Source organism: Phocoena phocoena, chromosome 3 (genome assembly GCF_963924675.1).
Source record: "Phocoena phocoena chromosome 3, mPhoPho1.1, whole genome shotgun sequence".
Classification (NCBI taxonomy): domain Eukaryota; kingdom Metazoa; phylum Chordata; class Mammalia; order Artiodactyla; family Phocoenidae; genus Phocoena; species Phocoena phocoena.
The window spans coordinates 117,990,792-118,010,100 of record NC_089221.1 but is presented as its reverse complement, the minus strand read 5'-3'; the positions used below and the strand labels follow the sequence as shown (position 1 = coordinate 118,010,100).

The 19,309-nt window shown below is 35.8% G+C and overlaps 1 protein-coding gene across 4 annotated transcripts in view; it reads right to left on the bottom strand.

The window, feature by feature from the left end:
• Positions 1-19,309, bottom strand: part of ANKHD1 (ankyrin repeat and KH domain containing 1) — a 114,439-nt gene that overhangs the window by 36,248 nt on the left and 58,882 nt on the right. For 2 of the 4 annotated variants that reach the window (XM_065874077.1, XM_065874078.1), the window contains exon 11: positions 18,169-18,270. In XM_065874077.1, the coding sequence (XP_065730149.1) occupies positions 18,169-18,270 (102 nt within the window). Of the gene's footprint in view, positions 1-4,696; positions 4,800-6,400; positions 6,545-6,752; positions 6,881-9,535; positions 9,624-18,168; positions 18,271-19,309 lie in introns of those variants that run through there. The other 2 variants (XM_065874076.1, XM_065874079.1) reach the window with 2 other exon arrangements.

The window sequence follows — 19,309 nt, the reverse complement described above, 5'->3', positions numbered from 1 at the left end:
ACTAAACTAGAGAATATTAGTAGTAAAATTTCCAGAGAAACACTCAACCTCATTCACTGTACATATAATTTTTCTATACAATTTTAATGATTTGATATTAAAATGAGAACTTTTCATGTTACCTACTCCAATAAACAACTCTGGAATATAAAGCATCATGTTAACCTAATGCTTACTTTACATTTACAGTTCTGTTTTCAATCTGTTCCCCAGCAGTCTAAAACAGTACTTCCTTTTTCTTTTTTTGCAGTGCGTGGGCCTCTCACTGTTGTGGCCTCTCCCGTTGCGGAGCACAGGCTCCGGACGTGCAGGCTCAGCGGCCATGGCTCACTGGCCTAGCCGCTCCGCGGCATGTGGGATCTTCCTGGACCGGGGCACGAACTCGTGTCCCCTGCATCGGCAGGCGGATTCTCAACCACTATGCCACCAGGGAAGCCCTGAAATAGTACTTCTTGACTAAGTTCTTAAACATCCCCTTTAATCACAATGTCGCTCTTCTTAAAAATTCTTGGGTTTCCCTGGTGGTGCAGTGGTTGAGAATCTGCCTGCCAATGCAGAGGACACGGGTTCGAGCCCTGGTCTGGGAAGATCCCACATTCTACGGAGCAACTAAGCCCGTGCGCCACAACTACTGAGCCTGCGTGTCTGGAGCCTGGGCTCCGCAACAAGAGGACACGACAGTGAGAGGCCCGCGCACCACGATGAAGAGTGGCCCCTGCTTGCCGCAACTAGAGAAAGCCATCACACAGAAACAAAGACCCAACACAGCCATAAATAAATAAATTTAAAAAAAGAAAAAAAAAGAACTGCACCAACATTAAAAAAAAATTCTTAATAATTTTCTTTTGCCTTCAGAATAATCTATATTCTTAGCCTGGCATTTATTAATTTATTCAACAAATATTTAACATCTAGTACAAGCAAGCCATAGTGGACCATACAAAGACGAGCAACCTAAACCCTGCCCTCAAGGAGCTTACAGTCTAAAAGGGGAGATAAAAATGTACAAATCCAAATAAAAGGATAAAGCCAAGCGTTGGCAGATATGGGATGGGGGCGTATAATATAGTAACCCTTACACATTGCTGCTGGGAGTGTAAACTGCTGTAGCATTCTAAAGAGTGTATTCACAGTACTTTGTCAGATAAACATTACGCATTCCTATGACAGGCAATTCTGCTCCTGAGTTTATCCCAGAGAAATTCTCATACAGATCCATAAGGGGACTGTACCAGAATTTTCACCACAGCATTGTCTGTGGTGGTGGGGAATGAGAGACAATCTGGGTACCCATCACTGAGAGAAAGGACAAGTAAAGAATAGAGGATATACAGGATGAAACACTATGTATGTAGGTAGAAACAATCTAGAGGTAGACATATGGATAGATCTTAAAAACAGTGCTGGTGAAAAAAGTAAAACACAAAACAGGATCTATAGCATAATACCATTTATGTAAATTTAAAAATATATAAAGTAGTAAATATTTTATAAGAACTTGTAAGAGCAAAAGAATCTGCAAATCAAACACATTAGAATGACTGCCTAAGGGCAAGTATGGGCATGGAAAAAGGGATAAAAAGGAACAAAGTAGAACAAGAGCAGAGCCATGATGACAAAGTCCAGGAATTAAGTATGATTAACTCAACCTTCCACACTTGAAGTCCAAAGGGGAGGTGAAGAAGGTGCAGGAGTGACCAGAGCCAGAAGGAAGATCCAATAAAGTGCTATAGGAGTTCAGAGAAATGACTCCTCAAGAGGGCCTTGAGGTACACACAAAAGATGTGTATTGTTTATCTTGACATCATTTTAATGCTTTGCAACGGATTAGTTAGTTCCACACAAAGAATAATCAGAATCCTATTTTAGGCTCTCTGTAGAATCAGTTACTACAAATGAATGAGATGCAACAAGTGGCTTCAATCAACAAATTTATTTACAATATTAAATTTGGAAAGACAAAGGTTTGATATTACTTATGTATCCTTTCCCATGTGAATATTCATAACTATAGATGATAAAGCTAAACAATGCTAGAAAACTGAGCATATCACTCTTACCTAGTTTCACATTTTGTTTATAAAGGTGATTCTGAGGCCTCTGTCAGATGCCAGCTAGGATCTCAAATCCTTGAAAACTAACAATGGGTAAGTGAGATTAATTTCCTAAATCAGGAGAATATGAGTCAAGATGGAAGGAGCCTGGATGAATGGTGCACATGAAAGAAAAGAATGTTATAGTAGGATATATAAGAAACACCTTGGTAAGATTTATGGGCATGAATATATTTTAAAAGGATGCAGATATGAATAAAGACTTCAGATAGGAGTAATACGTTATAAACTTGAAAAGATGATTGCTAGAATAGAAAGAGAGTCCTAGAGAGTAAGAATCCTTCCTCCATCCCTAGCCACATATGCAATGCAGGTATAATCTATGGACTTAGGAAAAAAAAAAAGCAAAACGGTCAAACAGCAATTTCATCACTCAAAGGAACTTCTCTAGCTACATAAATGAGAAATTTTAAGAAAAAGCCACTTTAAGGAGAAAATAATATATATTTAATAATTTAAGATAGATCTTTCTATCTACCCAGGTGATTCAATGTGTACTTTTACATCATCAATTGATTTTTCCTAATTTACAGTGATATAATATTCTATTACGCACACGATTTATATCAATACTAACATGAAATCTTAACGCAATGCATTATCACAGCTTGCTCCCACATAAATAAATGTTGGGTTGGCAACATCACTTGGCATCTGGCAACAGCAAGTGCCAAGTGTCTAGATACAAGTGTTAATTTTTTCCTTCCCTAATAATTTAGTAAAATGAAAGATTCCTTAAAAGGTTAGTTTATTTTGACACTATTCAGTAAGTAATAAAACATCAGGGACTTCCCTGGTGGTGCAGTGGTTAGGAGTCCACCGGCCAGTGCAGGGGACACAGGTTCAAGCCCTGTTCCAGGAGGATCCCACATGCTGCAGAGCAACTGGGCCCGTGCACCACAACTACTGAGCCTGCGTGCCACAACTACTGAAGCCCATGGGCCTAGAGCCCGTGCTCTGCAATGGGAGAGGCTGCCACAATGAGAGGCCCGCGCACCGCAGCAAGGAGTGGCCCCCACTCGCTGCAACTAGAGAAAGCCTGCACGCAGCAACAAAGACCCAATGCAGCCAAAAATAAACAAATACATTTATAAAAAAACAAAAAACATCAGTGAAGAAAATAAGTAGCTACTCAGTATAAGAAGGTATTTCAGTAAGCAAAAATATGACTACTCACTTGAGCATCAACTTAAAAAGTCACTACCCAAACGTTTCAGTTGACTTACATATTAAATCTAAATTTAAAATGTTTTACTTCCTTTCTGCACATACTCTGTCCTTCCTAGCTTATTTCTTGGTTATTTTGTGGCTCTGTGTTAATAAATATTTTTTAAATGATTTCTTATTTAGTACTGAATTTCCCTAGCCAAAGTTACTACAGTCCTCTATAGGATACAGCCAAACAAAGAGCAACAAAAACAGAGGCATTTAGGTTTAAATATTTTACTAAAGGCTGTTAGCCAGTTAGGATACTCAGATTCCTTAACAAGTACATGCTTAATTTGTTTTTTATTTCTTAAGACTAAAAAGAGCAGTCTTCATTTTCTGAAGTTTGAATAGCTAGGTGTCCAATGGAAAACTGCTAGAATTAGCTTAAGTCAGAGAGACTACAGGTATTTTATCTCTGAAATTAATAGTTCAGAAATGAAGTAATCCTTGGTGAAGGCCTACAATACTCTAAAATTACTAAAATTGACATTAATTTGAAAGAAGCTTCTGTTTGCTGCTGTATAGTCATTCCTTACCAACTTCACTTAAAGCTGTGTTAAAGATACAAATACATACTTATACACTTCACTGTGATTTCAAAAATCTAGAACTTCATTGTCATATAATGAATGAAATACGCTTATACATTTGTTTTACATATAATAGTTTTTAATACTTTACATATTACCTATTTTCTTTATTTCAGAGAACTCAGGTAGGACAACCACATACATTATTACCAAGTGAAGGTACTTTATATCTACAAATGAAAATACAGCAGAAAAATAACAGAGCTCATAAACTTGAGTCCTTTAAATAATGTATACACCTTGATATTCACTTGGATATTATTCATATACTTTTTTATAGTTATTTGTCCGTGTTCACATATTGACAGATGTTAAGCCATATATTCAGCATTACATGAAAGAAACTAAATATAATTCTTAAACTTCTCACTCACCAAACTGAATCAATGCTACTAAGACTTGACAGCAAACATATTTTCATTCCTCATATTACTGTTTAGCTAAAGAATTGTGAAATGAAAAATGAATGCCTGATAAATTTTTGCTACTTTAATATAATTTGCTACTTTATTTAATATAATGAAGAACTTGGTATATGCTTAAGTATTTTTGCCTACGCCACATGAAAACGACACCTAGAAGTACGTTAGCATTTTAAGAAATCATTTTTCCTAGTAGTTGTGTCTTTTCTATTTTAAATAATATGTAAGATGATTAGCATTTGTCAGAATTACCTACCTCAATTCTGGATACACAGTAACTGTGTACCATTAAAGTACCTTTATGAATTCATACTTTAGGTGATAAAATACCCATTTTAAGGAAAATAATTCAAGAACTAACCTTTTTGTACTCCTAAAACAGCAGGAGAGTTCTCCTGTAAAGTTCTGTCAGGTTCCTGTGGAGGTACAACCATGGCGAGTGTATGCATTGGTACACGTGGAACCTAAAAAGTCAACTCAGAAAAAAAGAATCTCAGACCAAAGAATAAAATAAAGGTCCATAAATGAAACAGAGATCCTGTTTTAGATTTTCTTCATATACCACCAAATTAACTTTTTTTGTTTCTTTAAAAGAAAAATAAAGAAGAAGGAGGAGGAGGGGAAGAAGAAGAAGAAGGGGAGGAAGAAGAAGAAGAAGGAGGAGGAGAAGGAGAAGAAAAGGAGAAGCAGCAGCAGCAGCATTATTCACCAAGCAGTAATTTCTGAGAATACTGATTGGGCAAATTCAGGCATTCTACAAACAGTCAATGATAAGCTAAATGGAATTAATATCACTCTCTTGTTACAGAGAAATCCTTGCTGGTTTCAGTTATAGCTAGAAGTACAACTCACATATTCAACTAGCCAATTTACCCTTGTTCAAATTCTATATGGGTCAAAAGAAAAAAATCCAACACATTTCCTGAATTGGTGTATTTCAGTAGTTCTCAGAATAACTTTGTAGAAAACAATTTCAGATTTCACTGAACTTTGTATACTTAGTATACTCTCTATATTCTCTCCGTATTTTTAGGTAGGTTTAAAAATTACTTTAATGAATTTTTGGTGCATATATCCTGGTTTACCCACACCTTCCTGGATGACAAAAGTAACGATCTCTAGGATAATTAATATTGTCTTGGGAGGTATTAAGGGAAAATCATTCTCTTGGTTCAAGATCATGCTTAATGTATTCATAAAAAACCAAACAACCTTAAAGACCTAGTTGTAATAAAAGGACAACTTGGAATACTTATATTTGGTATTAAGTGTTTCTTTTTTTTTTTTTTTTTTTGCGGTACACAGGCCTCTCACTGTTGTTGCCTCTCCCGTTGCGGAGCACAGGCTCCGGACGTGCAGGCTCAGCGGCCATGGCTCACGGGCCCAGCCGCTCCCTGGCATGTGGGATCTTCCCGGACCGGGGCACAAACCCGTGTCCCCTGCGTCGGCACGCGGACTCTCAACCACTGTGCCACCAGGGAAGCCCTGTGTTTCTTTTTAAACACTATTTTCAGTAAATAAGACAATGAAAAAAATTTCCATGTACTTTTGAAGAAAATCTTAAAGAATTTAGGACCAGGTTTATTCAAATTTAAAAGAGAAATAAGCTGGACTTCCCTGGTGGCACAGTAGTTAAAAATCCGCCTGCCAATGCAGGGGACACAGGTTCGACCACTGGTCCGGGGAGATCCCACATGCCGCAGAGCAACTAAGCCCGTGCGCCACAGCTACTGAGCCTGTGCTCTAGAGCCCGCGAGCCACAACTACTGAAGCCCGCGCGCCTAAAGCCTGTGCTCCGCAATGAGAGAAGCCACTGCAATGAGAAGCCCGCACACCGCAATGAGAAGCCCGCACATGGCAACGAAGAGTAGCCCCCACTCGCGGCAACTAGAGAAATCCCGGGTGCAGCGACAGAGACCCAACGCAGCCGTAAATAAATAAATAAATTTATAAAAAAAAAAAAAGAAAGAGAGAAATAAGCCCATTTTACTAAAGGCTTATTTTAAACGAAAACTCCCAATTTGAAGAATATTTATATTTACAAATAAGCTCTGTTTTACATTACCTGAGATTGATCTTGACAAGGTGGGGTAAGCTGAGACACATCTGTGGTAGGAACTGACAGAACATTGTTTGGATAATCCAATAGATAAGAAACAACATTAGTATGGCCACCTTTTGCAGCTTCAATGAGCATTGTTGAGCCATCCTGAGAAAAATTGACACCATAATTAATTATTTATTAATTTCTTTTTATAATATGATTACTAAACACATTTAGTTTCTTAGCAGCTCATATAAAATCAAAACTCATTTAAACAGTAATGAATATTAATAATAAATATTAAGCACGAAAATATTTGAAATATATTTTAATAATGACGTATATATTATTTACTTATTTTGAAGTAGAATACCTTGAGACGATGAGTAGGGTCAGCCCCATGAGCCAAGAGTAGCTCCACAACTGCCAGGTGACCTCCTGCACATGCCAATGACACTACTGTATGATCGTTATTGGCTGTAGCCCTATTCACATTGGCACCTTCAAAGAAAAATAAACAGCAATCTTAGCAAAGCCAGTTCAGACAATATGATTTTAAAAACTTTTTTGAAGTACAACATAGATACAAAAAAGTGCACAAATCATAAGTGTATAGTTTGAAAATTTTTCACAAAGTGAACACACTTGTGTGACCAGCACCCAGATCAAGAAACAGAACATTATCCACATACCAGAAGCCCCACTTTGTGCACCTTTTCAGTCACTACCCCACCCTCCAATGGTAACTACTATCCTGACTTCCAAACTGGTTTTAGTTTTTGAACTTTATATGAATGAAATCATACAGTGTACTCTTTTGTGCCTGGCTTCTTTCGCTCAATATAATATTTTTGAGATTCATCCACATTGCTGTGCATAGCTGTAGTTCATTCATTCAATATCACTTCTAAAATGAAAAATCTAGATTAATAAATATATACAGGTTAATGTGAGCACCAAATAATATCATTGTATGTAAAGACAATGACATTTTTGATCTACTTCTAAAATGTGGCAGTATAGCCAGGTCTCAAAGCAGAGAAAACAGATTTTTTTAAACAATATTTACGAGAAATATAATTCTTCCTATTGTATATTTTAAGGGTCAGAGAGACCTGGATATGAAGAGAAGACAAAAGATTATCCAAATACCTTATCAGAAAGGCTATTTAGTAAGTTGTTCAATAGCTTTGTACAATATGACCAAAAAGAAGTCTAAATGCAAAATCTTTTCTTAGCCTCTTTTTTTGGTAAATTAATTTTGATTCACGGAAAAAAAGACCTCTCATTTTTAGTTCAACTACCTTTTACAATCCCAAAAGGACTCAACTAGATGGTTAAGACTATAGCAATGGGGACTTCCCTGGTGGTGCAATGGATAAGACTCCATGCTCCCAATGCAGGGGGCCTGGGTTTGACCCCTGGTCAGGGAACTAGATCCCACATGTACGATGCAACTAAGAGTTTGCATGCCACAACTAAGGAGCTGGTGAGCTGCAACTAAGGAGCTTGCCTGCCGCAACTAAGACGTAGTGAAACCAAAAAAAAAAAAAAAAGGACTATAGCAACGTTCATTCTTCCTTCTTCCTTAATTCGACTTATTTTATGAAGGGAAAAATAAACCTAGGGGAAACTACTATTTATTTAATTTTCAAAAAGACCCAGCTGAACCTAATCCTAACTTGTATTAAAGTACCTTTGGGAAAGACGAGGCACACCAATAAACATCCTTACATTACCAACATAAGATTATTTTTAAAGTTGTTAATAATAAATTTAGTTGGGATTGTTTAGCACTTACTACAGCCTAGAAAGGCTATAATCAATGTGTTCTTATTCTTGACAAGCCTGATTATATGCTTAGCAGGGTAGTTGATGGTATGATTAGGAAAGGAGCATGAGAGAACTCTAAAGGTTATCCATCTGTTTATTACTTCTGCATGGTTGAAGTAAATAGCTTTTACAGACTAAGTTATGACATTATATAAGATATGCCTTACTTGGTAGCAAAATGTGATGTGAAGAAAAGAGGCCTAATTTTATCCAATTAAAGAAGAAAGCAAGTATATTTAAAATGATAAAATCTTACACTGCATCCTTAATGGTACAAAATGTCAGAATTCTATTGGAATATACAATAGATATAAAATGTTTATTTGAATAATGTGACAAGACTTGAGTGGACCTTCCTTACAGTTTAACATCCTAAGATTTTTTTTATCAGATGCCAGAATACCTCGAACACTACACAGAGTTAGGCTGAACCAAAAGAAATTGCTGCTATTACCATCTTTGACATATACAATGACAATTTTATGTGGTTCAACATAAACTGAGTTCAGCAGCATTTCACTTTTCTATAGTAAATAGTCTTGAACTACCTCTTATCCATCATTTGAACTTCTTTGCCTAAATATATTCTAATAATAGAATCTCTAGAGGAATATAAAAATAATAAATAACACCCTTGTGTACTTGGTTGATTTAACTGTACCATAAACAACAGTAGCAGACTTTCTCTCCTCCACCCTTCCCCATTTCCAGCAGAACTGCCTTAAGTGCTGAACGATACTGTATCTACTAAATATAGCTGGACACTTTACCTTTGACATTTCCAACTTTGGGGAGTAACCATATACTCTTTGGTTGATAAAAACTTCAAACTCAAAACTAATAAACAGGACTTCCCTGGTGGTCCAGTGGTTAAGAATCCGCCTTCCAATGCAGGGGACGCGGGTTCGATCCCTGGTCAGGGAGTTGGGATCCCCCATGCCGCGGGACAACTAGGCCCCTGTGCCACAACTACTGAGCTCGCGAGCCTCAACTAGAGCCCACGTGCCGCAAACTACAAAGCCCACGTGCCCTGGAGCCTTCGCGCCACAACTAGAGAGAGAGAAAAAAAAACCCACACGCAGCAACGAAAGATCCCGTGTGCCACAACTAAGACCCAACGCAGCCAAAAAAAAAAAAAAAAAAAAAACTAATAAAGATTCCAGCAAAGTACCTTATGAACTCTGCTTCCTAATAAAATACAGCAACAAAAGACTGGAATATAATACTTATACTATAGGTAAAGTAGCTTTAACAGAAATTGCAACAGTTTAGGAACTTTTTTCAGAAGTTGTACTTTCTTGGAAATGCACACTTGTACTTTACCTTTGCTAATAAGAAACTGCACGGTGCACAAATGGCCAGCTCTCGCAGCTTTCATCAAAGGGGTTCTTCCACCTTCAGATTCATGTTCCTAGTAAAGAAACATAAAATAATCCATCAGTGCCAATTCATTAACCATCTATTTTTAACACTTAGTATCAATGACATAAGAAATAATGAAGATTTAATACTTACTCAATGCAGTCACTTATGTTACCTACCTCAATTCCTCCAAAATACAGGATTAATTTCAGTCCACATTAGATGGTGTAACTTTCTAAGAGCACGTTCAGTTTTACATACCAAACAATAAACATTAAGGATAAGACTTATGTTTAGTTTGATCCCCAAAGAGAAGTAACTGCATTTTTCTAATACTAAGGTTAAAAAGATATTTCCCTAACTATTCATCTGAACTATGAAAAAGGAACCTTAATTTTGTGAGGTGATTTTGAGGATCTCATCATATCAGAAGCCAATAAGAGATCTATCAAAGGAGAGAAACCAATCTCTGAAGAAAAACACTATGGTATTTCAGGAGTAAAGGGAAAAGGAAAAAGAAAAACATACAAATGAGCTGATTATTTTTTAGAGTAGAAATTAAATGCTTGAATAGTCAAAGACAAAAGAAGCAGTCTTACAATAGTAGGAAGATTGTTATTCTTCCTAGCAAGTTTGTCCGCAAGAGGAATGAATGAGAAAACAGCTTCTCAAGCATCCTAATATCAAATGCCACTAAAAAAAGCTTGCTTGTATGGTAAGTAGTACTGCCTGTTGGGAGTACTGTGAACTCTTACTACATTCATCTAAGTATTAAAATGTAGCTGACACATAGCTTTTACAAAAAGTTCTTTCAACTATCCCCTCTTTCACTATGTATGCAAACATTAATTTCTGTTGTTCTTGTCCTCTTTTGTTACTAAGAAAAACTTGATAAAGAACGGTGATTTCTTCTTACATAACTATATCTCACTACAACTTTGGCAAACTAACAATAAGAATAGATTGTCAACCCAATGGAAACTTTAAACTGGACTGCAGTGACAGGAATTCCACTCTAAAAGAAGTTTTTTTCTTTTATCTTGATAGTGTAGAATTCTCAACCTCCTAGTTTATGTTTTGATTTTTGTTATGCATATTGATTAGACAACAATCTTTATTAACTCTAAGGTATGGAGGATGAATAACTATAGATAATGCCAACAAAATTTGGCTTTAGAATGAATTTTGAACTTATATTCAAATGTAGGTAAATCTAATATTCTGGCAATTTACTTCAAACAAAACGGAATACACATCATGAAGAGCTTACTCAGAAAGACCTAGAAAGTTGTGTCAACACACTACATGCTGGAGTTGTTGTATCAGCTACACACTGGAAAGAAACTGCTCCTTTAGCAACTGCTATTTCCCCTCCTGTCTCAGGACCTGTGTGCTTAAGCTGCTCTCTCTTCCCTGTAACACTTCTTTGTTAGCTCCTTTTCATCCTTGACTGTCTCAAGTTAAGTGTTATTTGCTCAAGGAAGACTTTCCTGAACCTTCTTGACTAGATCACTTTTCCTACTATTGACTTACAGTTCTACGAACTGCTCTTTCATAAGTTCCAATCACATATTAGTTTGTGTTAACTATTTGGGTAACATGTCCACCATTCAAGTATAAGCTTCATGAGAAAAGCAATCATGTCCATTTTTGCTTATCATTATATACCTAATGTCTAAAACAATGAAGTACTTGAACACTGTTTACCAAGAAGGAACCTAAGCACATCTGACCTCTCAAATCTTCCCTTTCATAGAAATGAAGTTTGAAGTTTAAATTTTCTACTAGGTAAATATGAGAAAGGTAAGTTAATTTTAAGACTGGTAGCTAAACTTAGAGTAAGACATTCATTACCTTCATTTGATAATACATTATTACTAGATCATGGGTGGGCAATACTAATGTCCTTTTCCTTGTTTTTTCTTTCTTATCTCTTAAGCCTGGCAGTGACACCCATCAATGCAACTAGTAGTGGCAAAGACAAAAGATTCTGAAAGCCCTGTTTAGAATAAACTTGTAAAGTAACTTTTAAAGTACTTGTTAGTTCTGTATATTTAAAATATTCCCATAGCTGTTAAAAATAAGAAATCAGAAGGTATAATCTCAAGATGCTCACTCCAAGTGAAATTTCAAAATTCAACATACTAATAAAATTTTGGAAATAAAAGGTGTTAAAAGCTGCCTATTTTATTTTCCTCCCTATAAATTCATTCCTTTGGTTCTGAACAATATGTTTGAGGAAACAGTTGATACGATACTACAACTTTATAATGTATTATAATATTTCTTGTCCTAAAATTAATAATGTATATTCCACAACACATACCATTTGTCCCAAAGTATCTGACCACTGAATCCTTTTAGGATAGGAATCGAATTTGTCTATACAGTTGACCCTTGAATAACATCGGTTTAAACTGTGTAGGTCCATTTATATGTTGATACCTAAGTTCTACACTACACGATCACAGGGGTGCAGAACCCCGCACAACACGGGTAGATGTGGTTATATGCGGATTTTCCACTGCACAGGTGGACATCCCAACCCCCACGTTGTTCAAGGATCAACTGGCTACTTACTTATGAATGTTGGATTTATTATTTCAGCCAATATTTGTTCAATATCAATAAAATTTTAGGATACGAATTATGATTATTTCCTTCATAAACACAGAAAATTATTTTTCAAGGCTACAAACTTAGGTATTGTGCAATTTAACCTTTTTTCTTTCTTCTTTTTGGAGAACAGCTAGAATAATATAGGGATTATCTATTCCTTGAACATTTGGTAAAACTCACCTATAAATCCATCTGGGATCCTCTTACCTTCATTAGGTGGATGGTTTTGAACTACTGACTCAGTTGGTGAAATGGTTGTTTTATTGAGGTATACGATTCTAGAATCATTTTTTTTTGGGCCATGCAGCGAGGCTTGTGGGATCTTAGTTCCTCGACCAGGGATTGAACCTGAGCCCTCAGCAGTGAAAGCACAGAGTCCTAACCACTGGACCGCCAGGGAATCCCCTTGAATCATTTTTGATAATTTATATTTAAAAATCAGTATTCATTTCATCTAAGTATTCAAACTGATTGTTCATATTGCCTTATAAATTTTAAAGTTCTCTACTATATCATATAGTTATAACTCCCTTTAAGTTTCTATCATATATCTTTTGCCCTTTTGAGAAAAGCTGGGCTTATTTTATCTGTTTCAGAATTTTTTAAAAATCAGCTTTTATTTTGCTGTTTATCCTTATTTTTTCTTTTTTTAACTCTATTTTTTGTTGTTTACTATTCTATTAACTTTTTAAAAATTTTATGTCCTTCCTTCTTTGTGCTGTTGTTCTTTTACTAGCTTCATTTACTTTCATTATACACATACACACACACACACACACACACACACACACACACACACACACACACAATTTTCCTTCTAAGGACCACTTTAGCTGTATCCTCTCACCCAAGTTTTGATGTGTAGTTTTGGTGATAACATCTATTTTGCAATTTTTACTGGGATTGCCTTTTTAACTCATGAATTATGTAAAAGTATTTTTCCTCATTTTCTAGTTATATGGGATTTTTAAAATAAGGTTTTATTGTTAATTTGTAATTTTAAAAAGACAGAGACCAGAGAATGTAGTTCATATGATTAAGAAGTTTGTTTTAAAGACTTCTTTGTGGCCTAAAACATGCACCAGATTTACACATATTCAATGCACTGGAAAATAGCATATTCCATATTTATTGGGAACAAAATGATAGCTCTCTATTTATAGAAGCAAATTTGATTTTTCTATTCTTAACAATCGCTTTATGTATTTGATCTATCAGTTTCATAGAGAAGTGTGGGAAAAAATCCTATCACTACAAATGTAGAGCTGACTAATTTTCTTGTAATTCTGTAATTTTCTATTTTAATTGGAGGGTAGATCTTAGTTACTGATTAGTAATTGATTGTTATACTAGCTGGAGGAGCATTTATTTATCTCTAAAAATGATTTTGGTTTAAAATTCCATTTTCTCTGATATTAATATTGCCTTACATAACTTTTTCCATTACTTTGTCAACCTTTCCCTGTCATTTTTTTTTAGATCTTTCTCCTGAAAACAGAATTTGCTAGATTTTGATTTTGAATCTAATTCAAGTCTATGCCCTTTCAACAATTAAGTTCAATAGGTTTATATTTGTTCTGATTAATAATATATTTTTGTAAAAAAGAATCTTTAAAGTTATTCAGTACCTGATTCTTCACTCCTAAACAACACAAGGATTCTAGAATGGCTTTTGAACTTTCTAACATATCCTGAATTTCATACTATTGCTGTCTACATTTTTAGTACTACTTTCGTTTTAAGCATAAAAATTTAGGATTTATACTCACAAATTCGTATTTATAGTTTACCAGTTTCTGTGCTTACCGTAGCTTCCTGCATCCCACGCCTTCCTCCAGGGTTCTTTTTTCTCCTTATTGATGTACATAACTTTTAGTAGTTCTTTTGGCAAGGGTCTGAGGTGGTAAACTTTTACTCTTTGTAGATCTGAAAATATGCTTATTTTTCCTTCTTTGGAATGTTAGTTGAGTATAGAATTCTATATTGTGTTATTTTCTTCTGGTTTTTTTTTGGGGGGGGGTGCTGCGTTGGTTCTTCGTTGCTGCGTACAGGCGTTTTCTCTAGTTGCGGCGAGCAGGGCTACTCTGAGTTGCGGTGTGCAGGTTTCTCATTGTGGTGGCTTCGATTGTTGCGGAGCACGGGCCCTAGGTGAACGGGCTTCAGTAGTTGTGGCACGCAGGCTCTAGAGCGCAGGCTCAGTAGTTGTGGCACATGGACTTAGTTGCTCCGCAGCATGTTGGATCTTCCTGGACCAGGGCTCAAACCCGTGTCCCCTGTGTTGGCAGGTGGATCCTTAACCACTGTGCCTCCAGGGAAGTCCCTCTTATGGTATTTTGAGAATACTACTCTCCATTGTTTTCTGTGATTATTTTTGTTGATGAGAATCTAACATCAAAAATTTAATTGTTGTTCCTTTGAGAATAATTCATTTTTCCTCCAATAGCTTTTAAGATTTTTCTTTATCCTTAAAATTCTGCAGTTTCATTTGTTCTGCTTAGCAATTATTTTTCAATCAAGGATTCATGTCAGGCTTCAGTTCTAGAAATTTCTCCATCATTATCTCTTCAAGCATTGCCTCTGCCTTCTATTTCTAGCTTCTGTTCCAGGAACTTCATATATATATATATATATATATATATATATATAGTCAAATACATATATGGCCTCTCAATTTCTCTTTCATATTTTCCATCTCTTTACCTTTGTGCTATATTACCTATTTTATCATTTGATTCATTAATTCTTATTTTTATTTTTTTTTTTTTTGCGGTACACGGGCCTCTCACTGCTGTGGCCTCTCCCATTGCAGAGCACAGGCTCCGGACGCGCAGGCTCAGCAGCCATGGCTCACGGGCCCCGCCGCTCCGCGGCATGTGGGATCTTCCCGGACCGGGGCACGAACACGTGTCCCCTGCATCGGCAGGCGGACTCTCAACCACTGCGCCACCAGGGAAGCCCTGATTCATTAATTCTTTATTCAACTGTCCAATATACTGTTTATCCTATATATTTAGTTTTTATTTCCACAATTTTTTCTCCTGAAAGTTTGTTTTATTTCGTATCTATCTGTTCTTAATTCATAATCATCAGCTTTTGTTTCATTGCCTCACATTGTTTTATGGCTATTGTTCATAGTTTAAAATAAGCATGCTTAAAATCTTTGACTCAAGTCTTTTATTTCAATTTCCTTGGGCCTGTACTCTCCTGTGCTGCTGCTTTTTGTTTGCTTGCATTTGGACTATCTCTCTTCATGTAGATTTGCTCCTGAACTTTATAAATTTTTTATTTGATAAAGCTCATTTTGCATGGGAGTTGTTTTTTTTCTTTTATTTCCATCCACAAACTTATCCCTTCTCATTAGATGGTCTGAAAGTTACCTCAGTCTGGCCCATTTCAGAAGTAGCTCTTTCTTTGGCAACTTAAGCTTCTTATCCCATGAAGTTATTTCTGTTCTTCTCACTAAATCAAATAATGACGCCCTCCAAGTTCTTAGTTACAATGTTGTCTTTGCATCTTCTCTCTATGAAGAACAATTTGCTAATTTCTGACTGCGACTCTGGGCAGTTGCTTGGAGCTTTTTTTCCATGCTGCTTCATAGGCTGGGCAATAAGACTGTACCTATTGGCCAGTTCCATGTGAGATGCATTCAGTCCCTATTCCCTTAAAGATGATGAAATTCCAGCCCCCAGTGCCCATTTTTTTTTAGGTTTAATTCTCCTTGGGCCTACAGCTTCAGCTGTGGATCCAGGGTCCATTTCTAGTCCACAGAGTTCGTTGGTCTGGTTTCTGAGTATAGCTATATATTTTTAGTTTAGTTTGTTTTTCTCCCATATTTTATTTATTAGATCTAGGTACTTGAATGATAGAGAGCAGAGAGGTTTCAAAATATACTAACAGTGACTTTACTTTCTTGACTGGAAGTCATTTGTTACTTATATTTAAACAACTTTGAGATAGAACTCATTCAACATACAATAACCTAGAAAGAAAGAACTTGGCCTTTAAAAAAAAAAGTGTATTAGGAGTTTTGTGTATTGCACAGATAGTTTTAAGAATCAATAAAAAATTGATAAAAGTTTTCCAGCTTTAAGTAGTAAAGTTTTAAAATATGTATATACGCTACTCCTTAATAAAAAGTTATTTAAAAAGTGGGAGGTCCTATTTAGTTTATTAAGGTAAACTAATCAACAGTTGAAACATATCTATAAGTGGATAATCAGAGCTCATGAGCCTGCTAAAATCTTGTCCATAAAAAATGCACTGCAAAGTTCTGGTTCCGATGCATAAGCATTATGAGAAAAAAGGTGCATTTTTTTTCTATTTGGCTTTAGATAACAAAATTTAATTTTAGATTTAGGCTTTTTTTCTTTAAAATAATTTGATTTCCTTTAAAACCACAGTCCTGGGCAACCAAGGTATATATCAAAGATTGTAACTATATCACAGAGCCGGTGTTTCTTGCAGTTGAAGGAGGACACTGTCTAGGGGGAAGGACCAGAATCAGAGGAGAGGAGAGGGAGACTGCTTTATACTATATATGTACTAAAGGATTCTTACACTCTCCCCTAGGGGATATGTTCTTCCAACCCACCACTGTATATTAATCATTAACTTAGTGATCTGTTACTGATCAGATTCATATCCCTCAGCAGAACTGAGATGGAAAAAGATTAAGAGGCACCGTTTTAGGGTTTGTGTTTAGCTCAGTTTCTAAAAACCACAAGTAACAAAGACAAAAACCAAGCTTACTCAGTTTGGATGAAGGAAGAATGATAATAAAGCAAAGGCTGGAAAAGAACAGAACTCAGCAACGATGCAGAATAATCTACAGACTCTAGCAATGTCTCAAAGTGTGGAATACAGAGGACTTATGAGAATCTCCTGGGATATCATTTAAAATGCAGACTCCCCATTTCAGATCTGCTGAATCTGAACCTCTAAAAGTGGGGCTGCAAACCTCAATTTTAAAAAGTATCCCAAGTCTTGAGACTTACAGCTAGACAGACAGATTTAAAATCACATTTTCTTTAACAAGTCCAGGGAGAAAAAAATAACTTTATCTGAACTAACACTCAGCTTTACATTCTTGATAGGAGCCACAGCTATTACATAAACTGAGTAAAAGTTTACATTTTCACATAGTATTTTGTGAAAGAAATTTATTTACTTTCTTCAAAATAGAATGAATATATAACAACTTCTCATTCCAAAAGCCAATAAAAAAGATACTTAATAAGCATTATGGTTAAGAGTGGCTTGACACTGAAAAATTTATTTTAGATGGCCTAAATTAATTGTGAAGCAATCACAACTTATTCCTAATTTAAAAATTAAGCACTGCTCCTGAGTATAAACAAATCTCTCTGGATTACAATGGATATTAAATTTGCTTGACTTTTAAAAGCATCAGACACAAATTCCACACATTTTTTTTCAAAAGAAATGTTTGTTTATCAACAAGTATTCACCTTCTTAAAAGACAATCTTAGAACGAGGTTACACGAGAGGATTTTAAGAAGAAAATTTTAATTTTATAGAAATTAGGGCATGAGTAATATAGTAAATGTTTCACTAAAATGTTTTGTTGTTGTTGTTTGTTTGAGGATTATATAGAAAAAAATCCAATATATCACCCTAAATCTGAGTTTCAGATTTTTGTTGAACAAAGTTGAATACAAAGGGCTTTATGACTGAGACTTTCTCTCTGGGTTATCTTAACTCTCTCAATAAGGGAGAATGCAAAAAAACTATCTGAATAAGAAAGTCTATTTTAACCTAAGAGATTTTTTTTTTTTTTTTTTAGGAATACCACATAAAAAGAATACTAAGGAGGCAAACCACTAGTAATGTAAATCTCTTTTTATTGGAATTTCATAATCTTTTTCAATCAAAGAGGATTTCCTTTGTCACCCAACAGGGTCCTGGAACTTCTTGACTGGAATTCAGATATCTAGAGTTCTGGTTACCTACATCATCTATTCTTTATGTAGTAGCTTACAAGCATCAAAGGCCACCCTCACCTGATGCTTGGCCGGATCTATGCCCTCCAAAATAGTCTTCATGTCCTCCTGCTTGTCCTGTGAAAGGAAAAAGAAGAACTCACGGATCTTATTCCAAAAACGAAAATCACATTTGGCCATGAAGACCTTGTGACCAGTACTTCAGGTGCTGGGCTTTATTAACTCAGGATCTTCAACTAAAAAGATTCTCATCTGTAGAGACCATAATCTCATGAACAGAGTATGATTTTCAAGTATGATAATATGGTTCTCTACCAATATAACTTCAATATAAACCTTAACATACGCAGACCTAATTCTGCTAAAGATTTTGAACTCATGCCTTTATCTCCAAATACAACTAAAACCACAGAAAATAGAGCAGTATCTTAATATCTAACCAAGGAAAATAATTAAATCAAAAGATTTGCGAATATCAGAAGCTGAGAGATAAAAGTAGGAAAAATACTGTAAGAGATTAAATAGTTCTGTAGTACCTCCTCCCCCCATTATAAATGCACTTAGTGCTCACACTTTTCAACTAAAACAGGAGACTTGAAAGAACTTGAGAGATGGAATATCTGTATTTTATCTAGATCTAGTCTCCAGACAGGGAGAAAGTACTCAAAGATGAGACAGGGAGATGGTTGAAGAAACAGTAATAAGAATTGCAATCACTGACCAGGATCAACTATATCTCCAAATAAAAGAAATGTGGCCTAGAGAAGGCTTCACCCTAAGTCACTCCTACCTCCTACCCTGGATGATATGCTTACCCTAAGGGGATGCATGCTCCTATGGTAGAGATTTGGTGAGAAAGTATTCTGAGTCAACTCTATGATTTGAACAAGCTGACTGTTAAAGTTCACTTCTCCCTTCCTCAACCCCATATGATTTTCAACAAAGACAAGCTCCATTCAAATAAGAATAAATAAGCACAAAGTATCCAACACAGAACCTATTAAGAAGTTCCTACAAAAATGGAAACAAAATTTTAGTCAAATGTTCCCTTGTACTTTCAAAAATATTAAAGAGAATATGAACGCTTTAACTAGTGGAACAAAGTGATATAACAGCAAGAGGAAACTTAAAAGGGAGTTGGGGGTACTTCCCTGGT